This window comes from Phyllostomus discolor, chromosome 10 (assembly GCF_004126475.2).
Source record: "Phyllostomus discolor isolate MPI-MPIP mPhyDis1 chromosome 10, mPhyDis1.pri.v3, whole genome shotgun sequence".
Taxonomy (NCBI): domain Eukaryota; kingdom Metazoa; phylum Chordata; class Mammalia; order Chiroptera; family Phyllostomidae; genus Phyllostomus; species Phyllostomus discolor.
Window position 1 is genome coordinate 92,332,759 of NC_040912.2, and position 22,056 is coordinate 92,354,814.

The following is a 22,056-nucleotide window of genomic DNA, read 5'->3' on the forward strand; positions in this document are numbered from 1 at the left end:
CCTCCACGGGAGCCGCGGGTGCGAGAGGGCGCGCGCGCGGGGGGTGCGTGCGTGCGTGGCGGGACCTGGCCTGTGTCTTCCAGCTTCGTGCGAGTCTATTTCTGGGTCTGTGAGTCTTTGTTTGTCTCTATGTGTGAAAGTCAGGGCACTAGGGGGTGTATTTTGGAAAGAGGGCGGTGGATGAGGCTCATGAGAACAGGAAGAGAGGAATGTGGGGGAAGGCAAGGCGCTGGCGGGGGTGTTGTGGACGGATGGGGAGAGGGAGCAGGGCGAGCAGGCCTGCTGGCTTTGGACCAGGGTGTAGGGTAGGGGGCTGAGCGGGCCGGGGGCTGCTGGGGGTGCTAGGGCCAGCCTCAAGACCCCAGAGAGAGCAGAGGTAGGGGAAGGGTTATGAAGGAGCTCCAGAAGGCTGGTGTGGTGGGAGCTGGCAGTCCCTTGGGTGAAGGAGGGACAGGAAATGGGCGGGGCAAGTCCTGAGATCCACAGGCTGGGAGCCCTGGCACCGCCCCCGGTCCCCAAAGACCACACCCCTTTCTCCTCCTTCTGGAGGAAGAGCCCCAGTGGGTTTGGGGACCACAGTGGGTCAAGTCTATGGGCCTCGGTGGGACTGCACTGTCGGAATCCAGGTGGGGGAGGGCAATGTGGTGGAAAACTTATTTGCAGTTAGGCCCTCCAGGTCCAGCATGGCACCAGGATGGGGGGAAGGGCTGGCCCTCCACCCTGTGGAGCGCCTTCTGAGGTCAGGACAGAGAACCATGGCAGTATTCCATTCGGGGAGTCCGGACTGACTGCACCCTGGCTTTCCTTGGACCTTTGTGGCTCCTGGGCCACGTGGCCACCTGCTGTCAGTCCCCTGAAAGGCCAGAGAGGACATGTGACTCCCTTCCTTCCAAATCTCTACCCAGGCTTCACCGCAGACCCATGTCCACGGAGCCTGGACCCTGGGGATGGGTGGGGGGGAGGGGACAGGCCATGAGGCCGGCCACAGGCAACCTGGGGAGGTTCACTAGCTTCCAAGACCCCTCACCATTCCCATTTCTAAGCCTCCGCCCTCCATATTCCGGAATGCTCTCTACCTCCCTTCAGCCTGTTCAGACCATACGCATCCTTCAAAGCCCGGCTGGGGCCCCACCGCCCCCAAGAAGCCTTCTCTGGTCCCACCCGAGTACACGGCTCTTCCTCTTCTCCGAATGTCACTGCCGTCTTCCCCGTGCCACGGACCGGCACTGGGCTGACTCGGTCTGATGTGCCCTGCGCTTCGTGTGGGTTAGGTTGGGTTTCCCAAGTAGGTGGTGGCCCCCTGAAGTCAGGGGCTGGCTTTGAGCCCCACCGTTCATTGCCCCCCATGCCTGGGCACAAGCACCCACATGGCCACGTGCCTGCTAACACTTGCGACCACCCGCAGCTCGGCAGCCAGCGGAGGGTACTCATCCTTGGCCACCTCCCTGAAGGTGTGAGTCACCACGGGCACCCCCACTTTCTGAGGGTGCTTCTGGCACGGACAGGTGAAACCGCAGGCCTTGGGGAAGGTTCTGGGGAACTGGGCACAGGGAAACCTCTGTAGGCTTTGTGTAAAGCACAGTTCTCCATTCCTGGAGACGCCTTTTGGAAAGAGGAGGTGGGTGGGCACCCCCAGCTCCTGAGGAGTCTGAGGGTGGGGCTGCCCAGCATTCCTGAGGGGCTTGGTCTGTGTGGTAGAGGTGCAGGAGGGGATTAGACCAAGGGCGATGGTGGAACCCAGGAGCCGGTATCGCTCAAGTTCATAGATAACTTCTTCCGGGGCCAACCCCGGACCAGGGCTGCCCCGGCAGCCAGCCCCTGGGAGATACACCCTCCCGCGGCACAGAATGCACACAGGCCCGCCTCACGCACCAGGCACACACCGTAATGCAAACACCAGGGGACGGGGGCGCAGGGATCTGCGCTTGCGGGCACACCTTAACCAGCGCCACATCGCGCTCACAAGGCCACAGGCACAAAGCCCCCACCGCCCGCAGACACGTCTGCGCGCCCTCTCTTTAAAGGGCGACCCCAGAGGGGCGGACCCGAGGGAGCCTTCGGACCAGAAAGCAGGGGCACCAGTGTGCTGCCCCGGCAGAAACCGTCCACGTCACAAAGGCCAGGATCCCCGACCGCTCAGCCCCCCAAGGGCGCTCGGCAGCGCCCCGCCACTTTCTCCTGCCGGGTGGGAAGGCGGCCACGCAAAGCACCCGGTTCCAGCTGGCAGGGGGCTTCTTCCCAGTCCCCGGTGCCCAGGCCGACCAGCCCAGGCCGCGCTCCGACTGGGACGTGCGCTTGTCCGGGCGGCCCGGAGCCGGAGTCCCCCCTGCCGTCCCCCCATCTCTCCTTCCCTCGTCGCCGAAGCACCACCGGCACCAAATGGCAAAGCGCCGCTCCCCGCGCAGGCAGGGAGAGATGCGCCGCGGCCGGCGGGACAGCTCGCCGGCCCCCCCACCCCACCGCGCCAAGCGCGGGGGGGCGCGTCCCGGTCTGCGGCTGTGCCCCTCGCCCCCTCGGGCCCGGGCCCGGGCAGTAGCGGGAGCCCTGCCGGAGCCGGGCCGGGCATGCGCACTGCGGCCTCCCTGCCGGTGAAGGTCAGCCCAGGGCCTAGCTGCAGGACTGGGGCGGCGGGGGGAGCCGAGGAGGGCGGAGGGATGCAGCCAGGAGACTTAACTCCTTCCCTGCGGGAGGATGGGCACCTGGGCTAGGGCCCACGCCCCGATCCCAGCCTCCCGTCTTCTGTGGAGGTCCCATGACGGGGACCCCGCTCGGGGGGAGGAGGAGGAGGAGGAGGGGGGAGGACGGAGGAGAATGTGAGGAGGAGGCCAGGGGGGGAGGGAAGCAGGGGAGGAGGGAGGGAGGGAGGGAGGGAGGCCGGGGAGGAACAAAGGAAAGCGGGCTGCAGGGAGGGACCTCTGTCTGCTGCCTCCTTTCCCCCTGCCCCAGCAATAAAGCTTCCCGAGCAGAATGGGACTGCCCTCGGAGATCGGAGATCGGAGATCGGTGGGATTGGGGGGTGTGTGTGTGTGTGTGTGTGAGAGAGAGACAGAGAGACAGAGAGAGAGAGAGACAGAGAGAGAGAGAGAATGGGAATGAAGTGGGACCACCAGAGCTCTCAGGCTGAATACCCCTGATTTCTGCGTCCTGGACCATCCCTCCACCCAGCCTCCACAAGGCCCACTTTCCCTCCTGTCCCTAAACCCTAGGGCTTGCCCAAAGGGGGCCCAGAGGCGGCTCTGCCCCAGCCTACCTTCGGGGCTTAACCCTGGACAGACCAGAGGGCCAGGCCCAGCCCCCAGAGGCGAGTGGAGGGGCTTCCTCCAGCCAGCAGCCAGGGCCTGGGCAGGCCAGAGCATGGGCGTGGAGGCACCAGGCTGCATGGCCTCCACCTCCACCCCCAATCCCGTCCCAGGCCAGCGCACAGCGGCGCTGGGTACCGCTCTCTTTTCGGGCAAGAGTGGCTCTGTGCCCGGGACCTGGTGTCCAGGGGGGCTGTCTGTCTCTCAGGGAGACCTCGCCTCTCTGTGTCAGCTGTGCACACACCGGGGAGACAAATACGACAGAAAGAAGTGAAAACACAAACAAAGACAGAGTAGGGCCGCAAAACAGTTGTGTGACCTTGGGCAAGTCACTGTCCCCCGGCTTCCTCGGGGATGAAAGAAGGGCCGTCCTGCCCTGAAACGCAAGGATTCCATGAGACAGACACGCGAGACCAGGGCAGAGGGACGGGAAGGGGAGGGAGATGACACGGAGGAGCAGGACCACGCCAAGACGGTGGGCAGGCGCTGCTCACCCACAGGGAGGCCGCAGGGCCCCCCCAACACACACACATACACCTCAAGGGGGGCTGTCAGCCTCGTGGCTGCACAGGGCCTACCCTTGGGGTCCTGCGGTCTGCACAGGGTAAGCAAGTGCACGGTAAAGGTCAGTCAAACGAGAATGTCCCTCCTCTCTTTGCCTGCGTGGGTTTCCTCAGTCTTCGGGGGGCTCCGAGACCCCCTCCCTGCCCCTCCCCCCCAGGCAGTGTGGGACAGCAGGATGCTGGAGCCCCCAGTGATGGGCGGAGAGGGGCCTGCGCAGCCCAGAGGGAAGGGGAGGCTCGTTTGAGATCCTCAACCACTGTTCTCTCCCCCGTGGCCACCATCCATGCGGTGGCCTCTTGCAGCGGTTCCTGCCCTTCAGCGTGTGGCCCTGGGCAAGGAGGAGCCACACTGGCCTGGTCCCCATTTCGGCACGGATGGCGCTGGTCATGGTGTGGTGCTGGTGTGGGACCCCGAGCAGCCCTGTACCCGCCCCGCCGCCCCGGGCAGCCCAGGGGTTGGAAGGCAGCGTGGCTCCCTCTGCCTGCGGGGGCAGCAGGGCCCGCCCCATAGAACCGTCCTGTTCCCGGCCTCTCCCTCTGGACCAGCTAGACTCAGGGTAAATGCAGGGGCACATGAAGCGGGACCCGAGGCCTCAGGGCTTGCAGGCTGTCGGGACACCAAGCAGAAGCAAGCCCTTTGTCCCCTCCGCCCTGAGTCCAGGAGCCTACCTCCATCCGTAGAGCTGGGGGACACCCCCCACCCCCCACTGGACCCTCTGTCTCTGGCTGGGGCCATCCCTGCTGACCGCTGACTGCAGCCCCGCTCCTGCCAGCGCCCAGATGCCGGAGCCCCTGGGACACCCTGCCCCGCCTCCGGGGCTGTCAGCAGACGCTGGTCCAGCCCTCACTGTCTTCACAGTGTGGGGAGCGGGGACCAGACTCAGGAGACAGCGTGGTGACTCCTCCTGGCTGGCTCCCTGGTCCTGGGCGGGCTCCCACTCTCCACGTGCCCTCGTTCTCATCGGTGAGACCGACCGGACGCTGCTGCCTTACTCCCGGCCTCCGAGACGGCCGCGGGGCCTCGGCTGGACAGAGCTGTCCCCCCGCACCAGGCCTCGAGCACGGACCTGCGCCCCCATGCTCCCCGGGCTGGGAGGACCCTTGGCTGCATGCACTGCATGGCCGGTGTCGAGACCATGTCATGGTGACCGAAGGCCCCGCCCCCTCAACCTGGAAAGCTGCTGAGGCCTCGGCTTCTGCTCCGACCCAGTGGTCGGAGGGATTTCTGCCCACCGCTCGCTGCATTCTGAGCTCTGGCACGCCACCTGAGCAAAGAACACCGCACACAGGAGAGGAGGGCTCGTCTGCCTTTCCTTGAAGACGTTTTCGGGGAAATTAACCCAACTGGCCGTGGGCAATGGAATGTACAGATAAAATACCCACGATGGCAGCCCGGGAACCTGGTCCCCCGCTGTCGGCGGCTCCACCCGAGTCGAGGGGGAGCCCTGCTCACAGGGTCTGGGATGCACTTCCTCCCAGGGAGCCCCACACGCCGCCTCCCCACACACGCACACACGGCTGCCCTGGCTGCCCCTGCCTCCCCGGGCCACAGAAAGCCCCAGACCCCCCTCAGCTCCGCACACGTGGCTTCATCAGGCTCTACGGACCCCGCTTCTGCTCCCCTGTCCCACCGACCCGAGCCCTTCCACCCTGCGGCCCGTCATGAGTAACACCTCCAGTCCACCCGGCCCCTTCATCCAACACCCCTTTTGCTTTCCTGCAACAGAAGCTGGGCGCCCCCCAGGATGTTTTCCCCGGACCCCTCCCCCCACTGCTGGGCAAGGTGGGGTCGGACCCCTCTTTGTCTCATGCTGGCTGCCTACAGGCCCCCCCAGCTTTGCATCTGACCCCCACACACAGAGCCTTCACTTCCTGAGGGTTCCAGCTCCTGGTGTCACTGTCCCTGTCCTCTTCCTGCTGCTTTGCAGGTCCTCCGGCCTGGGTTCCCTGCCACCTCTCCTCCAGCGACCCTGCCCCTCCCTCAGCCCCTTATACCAGGGCCACCTCTGGAACCTTGTCATGCCAGCCTCTGCCGCCCCCACCCAATGCCAGGCTCAAGGCCCTGCACGCTCTGGCCACTCTCTCTAGTGCCCCGGACCCCAGTGCCTGTGACGCCACTGGGACCTCTGGCCCACCTCTCTGCCCTGCCTCCCTCCTTGTGACGACACCCGCATCTATAGGCTCTCTTCTTTGAAGTGGTGGGGACATGCACACAGTAGAAGAGGTGCCCGCTGACCTCCCTTGCACATACTCATGCCTCCCGTACGGAAGGGTTCAATCCGGCCTCACCAACTCCTCCCCTGCGCCCGGCACCGGACGCACCTGACGGTGGCTGGAGGGACACACACCCGCCCTTCCTGGCCTCGCTGCCACTTCGGGAGCACAGACTTCAGGGGCCTCACGCAGCCTGGCCATCCCAGCCCGTCCCCGGTCCGTCCGCTTCCGTTCCCAATCCCACTCTGACACGGGTCCTCCTCACTTCCCTACTCTGACCCCCACCGCCTCCTCTCCTCCTCACTCCTGGCTGATGCCCTTGCTTCTTGCTTTACTGGGAAAATGGAAGAAACTTCCAGAGACTCCCACAACCCCCCCACCTCCTGGAAGCTCTCTCTCTCTCTCTCTCGCTCCTATGGGAGTGACACGTGATCTGGTCTGGAGCCACCTGCCCTGCCCCCTGGCCATCGGGGACATCGCTCCAGTGGTTCTCGTCCACCCCATCCAGCGGGCCAGCTTCCCCCTCGTTACCGGGAGCCTCCTGACAGGCAGCAGGCCAAGTCCTTCCACTCCTCCGCCTGCTCATCCCGTCGGCCACTGCCCGGCTGCACCAGAGCTTCTCACGAGCGTTGTCTCCTTTCACTGTCTTTGCTTACCCCCGATCCCAGTTCTTCCCAGCACACGCCCTACTCCCTGCTCCACCGGAAACGCTCCTGTCGGGGCCACGGATGAGCTCGCTCCACACAGTGGGCCGCTCTCTCCCCTCTCCTCTCGGACATGCTCTCTCGCCCTGACTGCAGGGCGCTCCCCTGCCTGGGTTTCCGGCTCATCTCCCCTTGAAGTGTGTGAGCACCTCAGGCCTCAGGCCTGGGCCCTCGTCACTGCCCCACAATCACTTCCTTGGTGACCGTGTCCCACGTCATAGCTTCAAAGGCCACCTAGGTGTCGACAACCACCGAAGTTTGCCTGCCGTGCAGCCCCCTCTCCCGACCGGCAGACTCGGACACGCAACTGTCTATTCAATGTCTCCGCCTGGGTCTCTCCCAGGGGCTCCGCCTTCGTGCCCCCACGACGAAGCTCCTGCTCTCGGCCCACCGTCCTCGCCCTCCTTCTGACGGCTCCGGCCCACAACCTTGGAGTGTCCCCTGGGATCCCGCCTTCCTCTCCCATTCCCACCCCCCACCCCCCATCCAATCTGAAGGCAAGTCGCACTGGCTCTGGGTCTAGAATCCGGCTCGTCTGCACCTCTCCCTGCTCCCACCGGGTCCAGCCCGTGCACAGGGGCTGGCTTGCTTCCAGCCCGCCCCTACAGTCTGTTCTCCACACGGCAACCACAGCGGCCCTTTGAAGGGGGAATTGGAGCACGTTACTCCTCCGCTCGAAACTCTCCCAGGGCCCCTCGTCTTATTCCGGGTGAGGGCCGGGGTCCCGCAGGCCCAGGAGCCCGTCCCAGCGCCCTGCTCCCTCCGCGCCCTCACCGCCCATCTCCCCTCCACCTCCTCGTGGTTCTGCACCCGCGCCAGGTGCGCGGCAGCCCTGGGGCTCTGCTCCGCCTGCCAGGAAGGCTCTTCTGCATGGCTGACTCCGCTCCCCGAGGCCTTTGTTCAAACGTCCTCTCCTTAATGGGCACACTGTGGCCACACCGGTACAGACCGCGGCCTCCCATCCCCTCCTCATCTCCCCACAGGGCTGCACGCCTCTTCCCCATTCCACATCATCGACTTCCTTCCTGTGTCCGCGTTCGACTCCCCCTCCCCACCCTTGGAAGCTGCGCTCCAGAAAGGCGGGGACCTTTCTGTCTTGCTCACGAGTGGATCCCGAGGAGCTGGCGCACGGTGCGGACCGTGACCCCTCGGGGGTAAAGGGCCAGCTCGGGACTCCTAGCACACTTCCCAGCGCTGGCCGGCGCCACGTTCTGTGCTCGCGTTACGGTAGAACAGCCAGCGATAACATCGTAGGTTCGACGAGGACCGCGCTGCTGGCCAATGACTTCCACACACGGCGACCAGCCTGGCCCTGACAGAGCCCCCACCAGGTGGGGGGTAAGATCCGTATTCTGGAGATGAAGAAAAGAGGCTCAAAGAGGCCGTGCGTCTTGCCGAAAGTCCCAGTGCTATGACGGGCTGGGGCCGGAACAGTGCATCGGTCCCTCGGCCTCAAGGTCCCCGGGTTTGCCCCACCTCCCAAGCCATTGGGCCTCCCTGGCGTCTCCGTGTGGGGTGCCTGCCCGCTGGGAGCAGCCTCTGTCTGCCTGTGTGTGTGTGTGTGTGTGTCTCTCTCTCTCACACACAGGCCCCTCCACCTTCCCCAAACACCTGCCTTTTAAAGGAGGAAAATCAAGATCCCCAGACCTCTGTGTATTTAAGCCAAATTACCCTCAATTATCTTTTAAAATTCACCCCAAAAGATCTCCAGCAGATTGCTGCAATCGCTGGGAACACAAATGCTAGGAGATGTACCGTCGAGGTGTCTAAAACAAATCACAATGCGTTCAACGAGGTGCCTTTAGGTCCCGTGTTAGAATGACTCGTTAGCCAAAAAAAAAAAAAATCTTAGTTCAACTTGAACTAAACCCCTGGCTCCCGTGGGTGGCACAGTGAGCAGTTTGGTGGCTCTTCCTGGCCTTGTGGGTAGAGTCACAAGTCCACGTGACTCCTGGGTGGGAACACAGGTAGGCCACCAGAGCCACACGCCGCGTCCTCCTCCCACCTGGCCACCGCAGTGGGTGCGTCCTGTGGGAATGTGTTACTGGCCGTAGGCAGGGGGCGCTCTGGGGCAGCCCCGGGGCCACCCAGTCCTGCCTTCCTGGTGACACTCGGCAGCCGAAAGTCTGGAGAAATCAACCCGGCCTGGGGAGGGGAGGGGAAATGATGTGAGCAGAAGGCAAGAGGCTCCATCTGTGCCCAGAGGACCCCGGGTTGTTTCGGGGAGCCAAGCAGATGTGGGCAGGACCGAGGGGCGATGGCCTGCCCGGGTGTCTCTCATCGAGGATTTCACAAAGCCACACTCCGCCATGTCCCCACACAGAAGACCGCGCTTTACTCCTGGGCCCAAAGAGCGCGGGGACATCCAAGCAACGCCATGAAGACTCACCGTGGAGTGGCCGGGGGTGGGGAGACAGGGGAGCGGGCACTCCCAGGGCCTGGACACTCGAGGTGCGCTGCCCCTGGTCCCCACAAACCCTAGTAACCAAGGCCGGCTGGTGCCCCAACCCACCTACATGAGGAGTCTCCACTCCGGGAGTCTCTCGCCGGCCCTGACCCCCGGTCCTGGCTCCCAGGTCCGGGATCTCGCCTTGGCTCCTGCAGCCCAGCCTGTCTCGGCCCAGGGCTGGGACAACAGGACCTTGTGACCCTGCCCATTGCTCCCGGTCTCCTGGGGTCCTGTGTTTCCCCAGGCCCTGAACCCAGTGTCCCGGCTGGGGCCTCTGCAGGCTCCGCGGTGCGACAGCTCCGAGCTTGGACTTGAGAATAAGGCGCCGAAAGCCCTCTCAGCACCGTGGACCTTTGGGGACAGAGCCCCCCTGGTCTCCATCCAGTAGCTCCTCCTGTCACCCCCACCCCCTAGGGTGACACACCAAAGCGCCTCCAGACATCGTCCCTTGTCCCTGGAGGGTGAAAGTGCCCAGGGCTGAGAACCGCTGCTCCAGACTCCGTCCAGAGGGGGGTTCATGCCCGGCTCAGCCACTGATGACCATGACCTTGTACAAGCTCCTCGACCTGTCCAGGCCTCCTTCTCCCCATTTGCAAGACAGGGAGCCCCACAGCTGACCCACGGGGGTAGGGGTGCAAGGGTCCGAGCGAGGGTCGCATGTGTGCAGAGGTCAGCACAGCACCCGGCACAGAGGGAATGCTCCCTGAGCTCTTGGGGCTGTTGCCGGGTGCCTGCCGCTGCTGTGCCTCCCTCCAGGCTCCAGGGGTCCTGCTGCTGACCCAGCCCCCACCAGTGTGGGGGGGGACCCCTGAAACAAGGGAGCCCTGGGTCCCTGCCGCAGCCAGGGTCACAAACACCAGCGGGGGTGCCTGGGGGCCGTCGGCCGGGCGATCACGCATGGTGGTTAATTCTGGGGGCCGGGTGGCGAGTCTGGGTCCTGTGCAAACCACCGGCAGCCTCCTGGAGCAGAGAGCGGCCATGCGTAGGCAGACCGGGCCTCGCGTGGGAAGCCTGTGTGTGCGGCCTGGGAACTCGGGAGGGGCTGCAGGAGACGGGAGAGAGGGGGACGCGGTGGGAGCCGCCACAGCACACCGACTGGATCGAAATCCAGGAAGAGTTCATAAGGCCGCGGCTGGCCCGGGGACCCCACGGTCTGGGAGCTGCTGCAGAGGCGTCCGGGTGGGGGGAAAGCAGGGCCTCCCCTCTGCACCGGTCCCTCCCCGCCTCTCTGCCTTCCCTTTCCCACGTGTAAGCGAGCACCTACTAGGCGACAGCTTCGTCAGAAGTGCTGCTGGCTCACACGCCAGACACAGCCTCAGCGCTCGGGACGCAGGAGTTTGAGGACCGGCGAGGGGCCACTGGGACTGAAGGCCCGGATGGGCCTGGAGAGGCGAGACACTCCCGCCAGCTCCCGCCCCAGGGCGGCCGCAAGTCTAGCTCCAGGCTCGGGGGGAGAGGAGAAGGAAGGACCGCTGTGTCCCTCTCCAGAGCCTGGGCGCGTGCTAGTGGAGGCGGCCTCTCACAGCGGGGCCTGCGGCCAGGGGCCTGGCCCAGTGCTGGGCTCAGAGGGTGGGGTCCTTACGGAGGCAGGAGGCAATGCCCCCACCCCCAACAGCTCCCTGCTAAGCGGGGCTGTGGCTTGGCGGCAGCTGGCCGTGGTGGCGGTGGAGGAGAAGCCGGCGGCTGCCGCCCCACCGAGAGTCCCGGGGAGCTGGCTGCGGGGTTGCCGTGGGCTGGGCCACTGACTGAACGCCGGGGTATCCTCCGCACGGGGAGGAAGGAGGCCCCCCTGTGGCTGTGCACGTTCCCGTGAGGGGGGAGCCAGAGCCAGCGAGGGGACAGTGTTCCAGCAGCCAGGGGCCCGAGGGGCTCCGCAGGGAGTGGCAGGGAGTCCAGCTGTCCCCGGGGTCAACCCCCTGGAGGTTCAGACCGCCGAGAGCTCGCATCTCTCCCGAGTACGGCCGGACCCCCGACGCTGAGGGCAGCGGTCACCATCCCCCGGTTCCGGGATGAACGGTGTCCTCCCCCACAAAGTCATTTGTTGGAGCCCTAACCACCCACAGAGCCACGGAACGTGACCTTATCTGGAGACACGGTCCCTCCAGAGGTCATCCTGGTGATGGGTGGAGGTCATGCGGGTGGTGACTCCGATCCAAGGTGATGGGCGTCATGATAAAACGGGACACGTGGACAGAGCGGCGATGTGGGGAGACACGGGAGAAGACGGCCACCCACAAGCCAAGGGGACGGCCCTTCCTCCCGGGTCCTTGCTCGCGGCCCCCGGAACGAACCCACCTGCTGACCCCTGGAGCCCAGACTTCTGGCCTCCAGAACCAAGAGAAAATGCATTTCTGTTGCTTCAGCCCCTCGTCCATGATCAGTCTGAGGTACCAACCCTCGCCGAGCCGTGCCCCTCACTGCCCCCTGCTGGTCTGCACGGGATCGGCACGCCAGTCCGTGGGCCACCGTGGGCCACAGGCTGCCGTGAGGCTCCGCAGCCTCAGGGCAGCTCTCAGGACGCTGCGCTCCAGCAGCCTGGCCACCCAGAGGGACGAGAGGACAATGGCGCCAAGCCATGCCAACCTGTCCCAGCCTCAGTCTCCTCGTCGTTGGAATGGGTGTGCCAGCACCTCACCTGTCTCGCCGGGTGACTGGGAACCGCAGAGCAGTAACGAGAGGACAGGTGGAAATTCTCTTCATGTCACAGAGGGCCGATAAAGTCACCCCTGTCATTAGTGAGTCACTTCTCGGTAGCCGCCCTTCCCACGTTGGACTTGCGTTGAACTCACTGTCACGAAAACTTCAATTCTCTTTCTCCCCCAATTGTGCCAAAGCACGACCCACCTCATCCGTTCTTGGAAAGCGGCCTTTGTGGGCTCAGGAACAGACTCGTACGTGTTCCTGCTCATACTCTTCCAGTAAGCCCTAGCCCACCATTCTGGCTCGAGAGATTCTGAATCTCAAGTCCATCATCCCACACGGTCACCCTCCTTCCCAGCCGTGTGCCATCCACAGATCCAGGGAGCACGACCTTCTCTCTTCATCATGACCTTCTCTCCTCGTCCAGGTCTCCGCTGAAGGCACCGGGACAAAGGCCTCCTTCCAGACAATGTACCCGCCCTGGGCTTCGTCTCCAACCGGCAGTAAGCCTGCTCCCCCATCGGAGGACCCAGTCCCAGGCCGGAGTGCCGGGTGGTGGTGCAGAGCCAGCCACGGTAGGAGCGTTTGCACCACGGGCATCGGCCAACGGTTCGAGTCGGAGCTCAGCTCCTCCTTCCCCACCCGCGAAGGGCCAGTGGTTGGGTGTTGGCCCACCCACCCCTGCACCCCGCTCCTGCGTAGGTGCCAGACTCCAGGTGCGGGGGAAGAGTCCGTCAGACACCTCCAGATCAACACACACACACCTCCGTGGAGCTCAAGAGCCCACAAAACAGTTCGGTACTCACTACGCAACCCGGTCCTTTCAGCATCCCGGGACGTGGAAGGGCAGCTCACCACTGCTCCCGATTTGAAGATGAGGCTCACGGGTTAGGTAGCGACTGACACAGAGCCAGGCAGTGCACTAGCATGGCAGCGGGGCCACCGCACGGGGTGTAAATACAGACCAGCTGAGAGTTGGGGGGGGCCGGGGTGCCACAGCAGCCCCCCCACTTCCTGTCAGCAGCACCTCCTGGAGGATTAACGAGCACTGCTTCTCAGAATGGGACCCCTAACCCACCCTTGGGAGGGGGTCCTCAGGTTTGGACAAGGTTCTTCACAATTTGTCTATAATTTATGGGGGCAGGGGGGTGGGACAAGAGTCCACCTCAGGTGACAGCCGCTTTTCATGCAACGTGTCCCAAACTGACGCCCACTGACACCTGGGGACCCTCAAGCTCTGGGGGTCAGACATGGTCTGAGCAGGAGGGATGGGAGGGGTGCCTGGGGGCGGCGGGTCATGGGGTGAGGCAAGTTCAAGGTGGGAGTGACAAATGGGGCAAGGCCGACAGCTTCTGCTAAGACCACACTGTGTCTTAAACACTCTTAGGAACCTTAAAAATGGGCAGATTTCACATTAAAAAAACAAAACAGAATCTCTTAAAAAATGGAAAATCTGGCAAAAGAAGCCCACCAATACTTTGGAAGAGTCAGATGGAGGTGCGGGGGGAGGGGGCTGCCCCTTTTTGAAGGGGAAAGAGCTCTCCAATTCACCGCCCCCCTATTCCCTGTTTTTTTTTTTTTTTTTTTTTTTTTTTTTTTGGGACCACACACTAACGCCCCTAGGGGCCCAGCAATTAACGTCTATGAGTGGCCTGGGCGTTGAGCATCAGAACAATTAACCTTTGACCTTGCCGCTCGGTGCTGGAGGCACAGGGCTCTGGCTGCTCCCAGGGGGTTGGGGTCAGGCCTCTGCAGGCCGGAAGGAGCAACCTCGGGCGGAGGCTCCTGCCCTGACCGTCGGGAGGTCACCTAACCCCTCGGTGCTTCGGTTTCTCATCTTAAAAGTGATGGCGAGTAATAGCATAATCAATACACTTTTTCCCTTCATGTGTTGCCGCGAGGATTAATCATCGAAATCTCGGAAAACTCTTAAAGCAGTTCTTAAGTCCGCCAGGAGCCCTCCACCAGCCCTGGCCGCCACCTTTCTGACCCCAGGTGCTCGGCGCTGCCCCTCCCGCGGGCTGGCGGCTGCCCTGGGTCTCAGGTGCTGCTGGGGAGGTGAGGGGCGGGCAGCCCGGGTAGAGGGGGGTTGCAGGGACGAGGGAGGGCGGTCTTGACAGGCCATCCACTGAACAGACACTTTTTTTTAACCCTCACCGGGAAACACGCTTATTGGTTTTAGAGAGAGGGGAAAGGAGGGAGAGAAACATCAATGGGCTGGCTGGCTGCCTCTCCCACGTGCCCTGAGGGGGAACGAGCCTGCAGCCTAGGCACGTGCCCTGCCTGGGAATCGAACCCGTGACCTTCTGGTTGATGGGACGACGCTCCAACCAATGGAGCTACGTTCTTGAAAGAGTTTCTAAGACGAGTTTTGACCTGGAGGGAGAGGCCAGGGCACCGCAGGGGAAGGGGTGGTCCAGCTGAGACTCAGAGGGGAAACTGAGGCAAGAAAAAGCAAAATGATGCTTCTTGCTGGGTGGGGAGGGTGGAGCAGGACCTGTGACAAAGCAGGAACTCAGCTTCTTTGCCCCCACTCCGCCCCCCCATCTTCCCAAAGCACCTCCGCGAAGTCACCCCCTGCATCCCTGCTGCTGGGGCAGCTGCCGAAACCCAGTCATTGCTGTGCACAGCCCCGGGGAGCTGGAGGACCACAGGGCTCTCGCCTGGACCCCCCACACCGGCTCTATCTTTTTTTTTTTTTTGCCTTCCAATCAAAAGCTTTATTAGAGGCACAGGGCTCGGCCTGTCGGATACGCAGACTGCATCCGGCTGACCGAGCACCACTGTCTGGAAGGACCCGCAGACATTTACAAGGCGGCTGCACCCGAGTCACAGACACGGGGCCAGGGACAAGGGGCATCCTGGCTGGTGGGAGGAAGCGCCAAGGGCTTCTCACTGCCCGCCCTCCCCCGGCCTTTATGCGCCAACAGGGCGTTGGGCCCGAGACCAAGGGAGACACTGGTCACAGGCAGACCGTTGGGGTCAGGGTCAGGGCAGCACTGGGCCTCACCCCTCAACCCGGGTACCGAAGGGGTCATTCCTGACGCCCACCCCGTGTGGGACTGTGGGCACAGGAGTGCCAGCACTCAGCATCCTCGCCAGATCTTTACGGAAGGGGCACCAAGTCCCACCCGACAGACGAGAGACTGGGGCCCAAATAAACCCAAAAGCTGGCACCACTGGGCGGCCGCCTCTCCCCAGGGGGCACCAAGGTCACCGGCAGCCCGCACACGCCCCCGGGGAGAAGCGTTGGAAGAAGCGGGAGCTGGAGGTCCCGGAGAGCGAGTGCCGAGCGCGTGTGAGGACGGCCGCCGCATGCCCAGAGGCGGACACGCGGCAGGGAGGCAGAAATAGCCTCTGACTCTGAAGGGCAAGACCAAGGTCACCAGGAGAAGGCAGCTCCCTCACCCCAAGGATCACGGAGGACAGGCTGGGCTTCAGAACTCGGGGAGCAGGTCCTGTGTTGGAGGGACTGCCGGAGCCGGTGCTGGCAGGTGTAGGTGGGCAGGCAGGAAAGGCCCGCCCTTGGGGCGTGGGGATGCAGAGGGGGCGTGGCCAGCAGGAAACAAGATGGTGAGCCACTCCCTTTCTCTCCGGACTGCCTCCCTCCCTCCCTCCCTCGCTCACTCTCCCATTAAGGAAACAGCTCTCTGTCCTGTGCTGAGCAAGGCAGAGGCAGTCTGAACCCTTAGGGAGCTCTACAGGGACGCATTTAAATTCGGGGGACATGAGAAGGTGGGACGTTACACTAATTGGGGAGGGACAATTAGTGGGCCTGGAAGGAGTGGCATTGGAGTCAAGCCTTGAAGAATGAGCTGCATGAGGAGGGAGCTGGAAGGGTGTCGCTGGCAGAGGGAACAGCAAGCACGAAGGCGCTGCAGGCGGGCAGGGGCCGGAAGGCCACGGAAGTGGGAAGATGCACTCGGCCGGGTCTGTGCTGCAGAAAGCCCGTCCTGGACGCCCTGGGGGCCTAGGGGGAGGGAGAGGGGCCAGACTTGAGCGTGGGGCACAGTTAGGTGGCCACCTCGGTGGTCCGGGCAGAAGACAATAGCGATGGATGGGGGCGGTGACGTGGGAAACAAGGGCGGAACTGAGACGTGTCTAGGGAATAAAGTCGAATTTAAAAATGAGGAGATTTTTCCCGATGGAGAGAGAAGGAAGGGGTAGGGTCAAGGTCACGCCCAGGTCTGGGCTGCCAGGGACAGGGGCCGGCCCGCATGCCCACTGCAGAGGGGACCCGGGTCTCCTGCAGTCCTGGATTCACAGAAAGCTCCCGCTCCATTCCTCGGAAGAGAAGACTCGAATCACCCCCTCCCCCTCAGAGGGGGGAGGGCGCTGTCTGATGGGTGGTCAGGGCCTGACACCCACTGGACAGGGTCCTCTCCTGGGTGGGGGAAAGGTGAGTTGGGGGCCGTGCCTGGCTTCCCCTTAGGGGTGAGTCTGCCCTTCTCCCCCTGTCGCCGGGGCAAGCCCAGGTCTACATGTGGGCCTCAGGTTCAAGCCCCCTTTCCTCCACCGAGCTCTTTCCATAAGGACACAGACCGAGCCCGGTCCTCTGTGCCCAGGGTGCACCTCAGGACCCCGGGGGGGGGGCAGGCAGGCGGCGTCCCTCCCTGCGCTCAGACGCACTTGTTGGGCAGACGGGCTGCTCGAGGGCTTTCCTGCAGGAGAGTCACAGCTGTCCCCAGCCCCGGACAGCCAGAGGACCGCAGGGCTCTCACTGGCCCCCGTGCGGCTGTAGGGACAGTCCCCTTACCCCAGGAAGGTGGCTCCGCATGGTTCTGGGTTTGAAACAGTATTTGTCGGAAACGCTGACATTTATCGGAAAGGCCGTTGTAAAGAGTGACAGAGGGTTTCCTGCAGCAGGCAGTGCCGTGTTCCTCCAGTTTTCCTAAATCTCATCGCTGGGTGGAGCGCGGTCGGCCATGTGTCTGGGGTGGCCCAGCGTGCGTGGGTCCCCGCCTTCACCTAGGAAACTGTCCTGGGGCCGCTGGGGACACTGCTTCACCCGGTCACCCCGTGTCCCCTTCATGTCCTCGCACAGGAGAGACTGCCTGGGGCCTCGGGGCCAGCCGTCAGTGTTTCTGAGTGAACGGTTTGATTTCTGTCGTGTGGGCTGCGAGAACCACGGGACTGCGTGGGTGCCGCCCTGGGAGGGGCCGGGCCTCTCGGGGTGTGTGTGCATGCTGTACACGGACCCCTTCCTGTCACACATCTCCCCCTCCCTGTATTCCCCCGAGTCCCAATTTCCTCCCTGTACGTGTCTCTGCAGACCACCTCCAACACCACGCCCCGGGTCCCCTCCCTCCCTCCCTCCCTCCCAGCACGCTGGTCCTCCCTCCAGGACCAAGATGGTCTTCGGTCTGGAGGGGCAGCTGACACGGAGTGACCCCAAGTGTGTACACTCCAGCAGGGAATGCGCTCCTGAGCCCCTAAATCAGATGGTGGGCGGGGCTGAGAACCACCACTCCCCCATACACAGGGTCCCTTCCAGGTCACCGAGGGTCTGCACATGATTCAGCTCGAGGTACTGGGGGACACGGCCCCACAGAGCGTCCCTCAGCTGAGCACCGCCCAGAAGCGGGCTGACCCCACCGGGGCAGCAATTCCAGAGGTTCGGAATCCAGTTAAACCCGAGGCCACTCCCCCTCCTGCTGGGGCCCCTCCTCCCGGGACGCCCCAGCTCATTATTCTTTGCCTTTGAGCCCCCACTTGCTATCCCAACGTGCAACGCTAGGGGGCGGAGGAGGGGCAGATGCAGTCCCCCGGCTGTGCGTGCCTGGTCTGGACGCTGGCTACCTGGGAGCTGGTCAGCGTCCACACGAAAGCACATGCCCAAGCCGCCAAGCGTCAAAGGCTCCACGCCCGCCCCTGTGCACGCTGAATGGAGGCCAATTTTAGGTTCGTGTGACTCCAAAATAAACTGCCAGAGACTTCCCCTAGCACCTCACCCTGCACCGCCTTCATCACACAGGGGGGTTGGGGATCCTCACTCCCTGGAATCCCAGCTCAACCTGAGATTCACCTCGTGACGCGGCCCCCTGGGACACCAGGGGGCGCTCTAGGGCGTGCTCACTGCCCCAGGGCCTCCCGGCCTCCCAGCCTCCTCAGGCCTCCCCTCCCCCGCTGCCCATCCGCGCCCAGGGCCTGACACAGCCAGGGTCACCCACTGTCTGCATCTGGGGGGCCCTTTACAGCTGAGCTCAGTGCACCCCAAATCAGCGGCGATGTAGGAGGGTTGACCACGTGGGGACCTGGCTCTGGCCTACCTCCCAGGGACCTCAGCTGCCTCCCCAACAGCCTCCCCACCCCCACTGGACCTGGCCTGTGCCCCAGACACCCCAGAACTGAACGTGTGCAGGGCTCTAGCTCACACCTTTCCTTTAAAATCCTGCTTTAGGCCCTGGCTGGCGTGGCTCAGTGGACTGAGTGCCGCCCTGCTAACCAAAGGGTTGCTGGTTCAATCCCCAGTCAGGGCACATGCCTGGGTTGGTGGCCAGGTCCCCAGTAGAGGGCGCTCGAGAGGCAACCCCACATTGGTGCTTCTCTCCCTCTCTTTCTCCCTCCCTTCCCCTCTCTCTAAAAGTAAATAATTTTTTTTTAAATCCTGCATTAGAAACCAAGGCCGCTGACTAGGGAACAGGCCTGCACCTCAGATAGTGCTGAGGTCGCGGGGCAGTGGACAGGACCTCTCTTTGGGGGCCCTGACTTCCCTGCCCCTCACCCCATTTGTTTTCACGGTGACGGCAGCAGGTGATGGCGTTCCATGCCACCCGCCGCTGCTCCATCCTCCGGGCAGCCCGCAGCCAGTGCCCGCACCATTGCGCCCTGGCATGGCCCAGCCACAGGGGTGGGGGGTGGGGAGAGGCAGGGAGGCCCCTGCCTCCAGGGCCGCCTCACCTGCAGCGTCTGAGGCGGCGGAGGCTGAGAAAGGCCTTCTCCTCCAGCCCGCTCCCTGACCCCTGACCCCTGACCCCGGCACCGGCGACCCCACCCTCCCACTCTCTGAAGGCCACCTCCACTTGCCCGTCGAGAGCTTCCCCCGGTGCCCTCCCTCCTCCCTCAGAGCCCTGCGGCTGGAATCCCCCACTGTGGCCCTCCTGGGGGACAGCCTGAGGGCAGGGACAGGCCCCCGCAGCACCCGGCCTGTTGCCGAGCGACCCTCACCAGTGAGGCAGCAGAGGGACAGGGAGGGGAGGACACAGATGACAGGGCTCTCAGGCAGGTGGCCTTTCCACCCAGGGTGTCCATGCTTCCTTCTGGACCCCGGGGCTGGCGCAGGACTGGCCAGGCTGGCTGCCTCCCACTCTGCCAGGCGGGGGCTCCAGAGGGCCCAGCCCCTGGGGAACGGGACTCCGGGAGGGCACCTCTGAGCCCACCCCTCCCACCAAGAACAACCTGCCCCCCCACCCCCCCTCCCCACGCCCAGGTCCCAGAAGCCTCTGAGACATGGGCCACTGCACATCTGGGGTCAGGGTTCTGGAGGCCAAGTTGCACCAGGGTCAGCAGGTCCCCCCCACAGGCGGGGAGGCAGGCGCGTGCAGGCACACGCCTGTGGGCGGGGGCAGGCGGGGTGCCTGGGTGCTGGTCGGTGGGTGGGCAGAAGTGGAACAGGCCAGAGCCCCAGCCCGTTCTCACCTGAACCAAAAACGTGGCTCAGGCTCACCTGTCCCCGGCCCAGGCTCGCTCTGGGAGGCAGGCCCCAGGGACGCCGGGAGGTGAGGTTGGGGGACACGCCAGTCAGCGGGGCCTGGACAGAGGCTCCGGATGTGCGCGCAGGCTGAGAGGAGGCACTGCCCTGGGTCTGGCCAGGGCCAGACATGCCGAGAGGGGCCCCTGGAGTGAGACCAGAGACCAAGAGCCTGCCACTGCTGGTGGGGGTGGGGGGGCACCAGGGCTCCTGCTCCCAGGCCGGGGGGGTAGCGGCGCCTACCTGTACCACGGCGGGTAGGTGCTGAAGGCCTGGAGTCATAGGTGGCAGGGTCCTGCAGCGGGGCGGTCATCCAGTGCCCCCTCGGTGCCCAGGCCCAGAGCCCACTGCGCCTGCGGCCGCGGGCGCCATTCTGAGGAGGACCTGCAGGGAGAGGGCGGTGGGAGGGCGGCCAGGCCCTGGGCCCCAGGAGGCCGGCGAGGACACCGGAGGGCCCCCCTGGGGACCAGCCCCAGACCGGGACCCAGGTGGCGGGCGAGGGCCAGCCCAGGCTGGTAGTGCACGGAAGAGCAGGGGGGGAGCAGCCCGTGGGGGGGGTGCGGCCAGGCCCCAGCGCCTGCAGGACCGAGCGGGGGCACAGCCGAGAACCCAGGCCGGGGACACAAGGTCTGTGGACTTGGCAGCAGGTGAGGGGCAGAGCCAGGCATCGGAGGGGAAGGGCACGATCGCCTGGCCAGGATGGGCCCCGGGTGACTTCTGAGCGTCCCCAGGGGCGTCCCGAGGAAATTGCAGGGGAGGGGCAGGCAGGGAGCACCAGCCCACTGCCCTCCCTGAGGGCACGGCCTCCCTGGGTTCACCCTGTGGGCCCTGGGCCGGGTGCTGGGGTCAGTGCTGAGGTCCCCGGGCAGAGGAGGGGGTGTGGGGAGTGAGGAGAGGGTGATGCCGTGGGTAGGGGTGAGGAGTGGGGGACCTGAGAGTGCTTCAGGGTCGTGTGTCGGGGCCGGTGGCCAGGGGGTGACTCTGAGAAGGGTGAGGGGGAAGGGGAGGTGATGGGAGTGAGATGCCAGCAGGGAGAGGTTCCCAGCTCCGGGTTGGTGGGGATACCCCGAGGGAAGGTGAGGGACTCCCAAACGGGAGAGAGGTGTACAGGCAGGGGGTGCCAAGTGGAGACAGGGCAGGTGCCAGGCAGGGGGGAGGAGGGAGGTCCCCAGGCAGGGGGGAGGAGGGGAGTTTCAGGCAGGGGGGAAGAGGGCAGGTGCCAGGCAGGGGGGAGGAGGGGAGTTTCAGGCAGGGGTGGGGAGGGCAGGTGCCAGGCAGGGGGGAGGAGGGCAGGTGCCAGGCAGGGGGGAGGAGGGCAGGTGCCAGGCAGGGGGGAGGAGGGCAGGTGCCAGGCAGGGGGGAGGAGGGAGGTTTCAGCAGGGGTGTGTGGCGGAGGGCAGCGATGCCAGGTGGGAGCAGGATGGAAAGGTGCCAGGCGGGGGGAGGTGCCAGGCGAGGAGGAGGAGGAGGTGCAAGACTGTGGCAGAGCAGGGACAGTGCCAGCCTGGAGGGAGGAGAGGCAGGTGCCCGGCAGGAGGTGCCAGGCAAAGGGACGGAGGGGAGATGCCAGAGGGAGGATGGGAAGGGACCAGGTAGAGGAAGGAGGGCGCGGTGCCAGGCAGGGGTGAGGAGGGGAAGTGTCAGAGAGGAGGGCGGTGGGAGTCTGCCAGTCAGAGAAGAGATGCAACGCGGGGGGGGCGGGGCGGGAAGGGGCAAGAAGAAGAGGTACCAGGCTGGGGGTGGGGGGGTGCAGGGGGAGCAAGAAAGTCAGGAGCGGGGGAGACCCCAGGGCAGGATGGGGAGACTCCGGCCAGGGAGGAGGGGACACCAGGTAAGGGGAAGGCGCCAGGCGCGGAGCGAGGAGGGCGCCGCCAGCAGGGGGGCGGCGGGAGATGCCAGGCGGGGGAGCGGGATGCCAGACGCGGAGAAGGGATGCCAGGCGGGCGGGAGCGGAGGAGGAACCCGGCGGGGGGAGGTGGGGGATGCCAGCGGAGGCCGGCCGCGCGCTGCCAGGCGGGGAAGGCGGGGGCGCCGGCGCAGCGCGGCCCGGCGGCGCCTCCGCCCGGGGCCCGGGGGCCGCGCGGCGCGGGTCGCTCACCTGCTCCCCCGGGACCCCGGCCCGGAGCGCGGCAGCCCGCTCCCGGCTCGGCGCTCGGCTCGGCCCGGCGCCTGCGCTGCTGCAGCCCCGAGCGAGCGGGGGAGGTGCAGGGGACGTCTGCAAAGAGCGAGGAGCTTAGTAACGAGTTAGGGATCAGAGCAGGCGGCGGCGCTCCATCCAGCCGAAGGGGCGGTCGCCGCGCCGCGCGGGCCCGAGGTGCTCTTCGGCCTGTGCCCGGGGCGCCTTAGTGCTGGGGGTGCACTGCGCGCCCACGGGTGCACACAGGCCGCCAGAGCATCTTGTGGGACCCCAGGCAGCCCCCACTTCTGGACCACACAAGTGCACACAAGCGCGCGCGCGCACACACACACACACACACACACACACTTTGGCGGGGGG

At 64.9% G+C, this 22,056-nt stretch overlaps 1 protein-coding gene across 1 annotated transcript in view; it reads right to left on the reverse strand.

Annotated features, from left to right (window-relative positions):
- The window catches only part of SMARCD3 (SWI/SNF related, matrix associated, actin dependent regulator of chromatin, subfamily d, member 3), a 31,830-nt gene extending 10,043 nt beyond the window's left edge, over positions 1–21,787 (reverse strand). The window contains exons 1-2 of the mRNA XM_036011059.1: positions 21,658–21,787; positions 19,803–19,943 (exon numbers count right to left, since the gene is read on the reverse strand). Coding sequence (XP_035866952.1) covers positions 19,803–19,841 — 39 coding nt within the window. The 5' untranslated portion in view covers positions 19,842–19,943; positions 21,658–21,787. The remainder of the gene's footprint in view (positions 1–19,802; positions 19,944–21,657) is intronic.
- Positions 21,788–22,056: the final 269 nt, after the last annotated feature.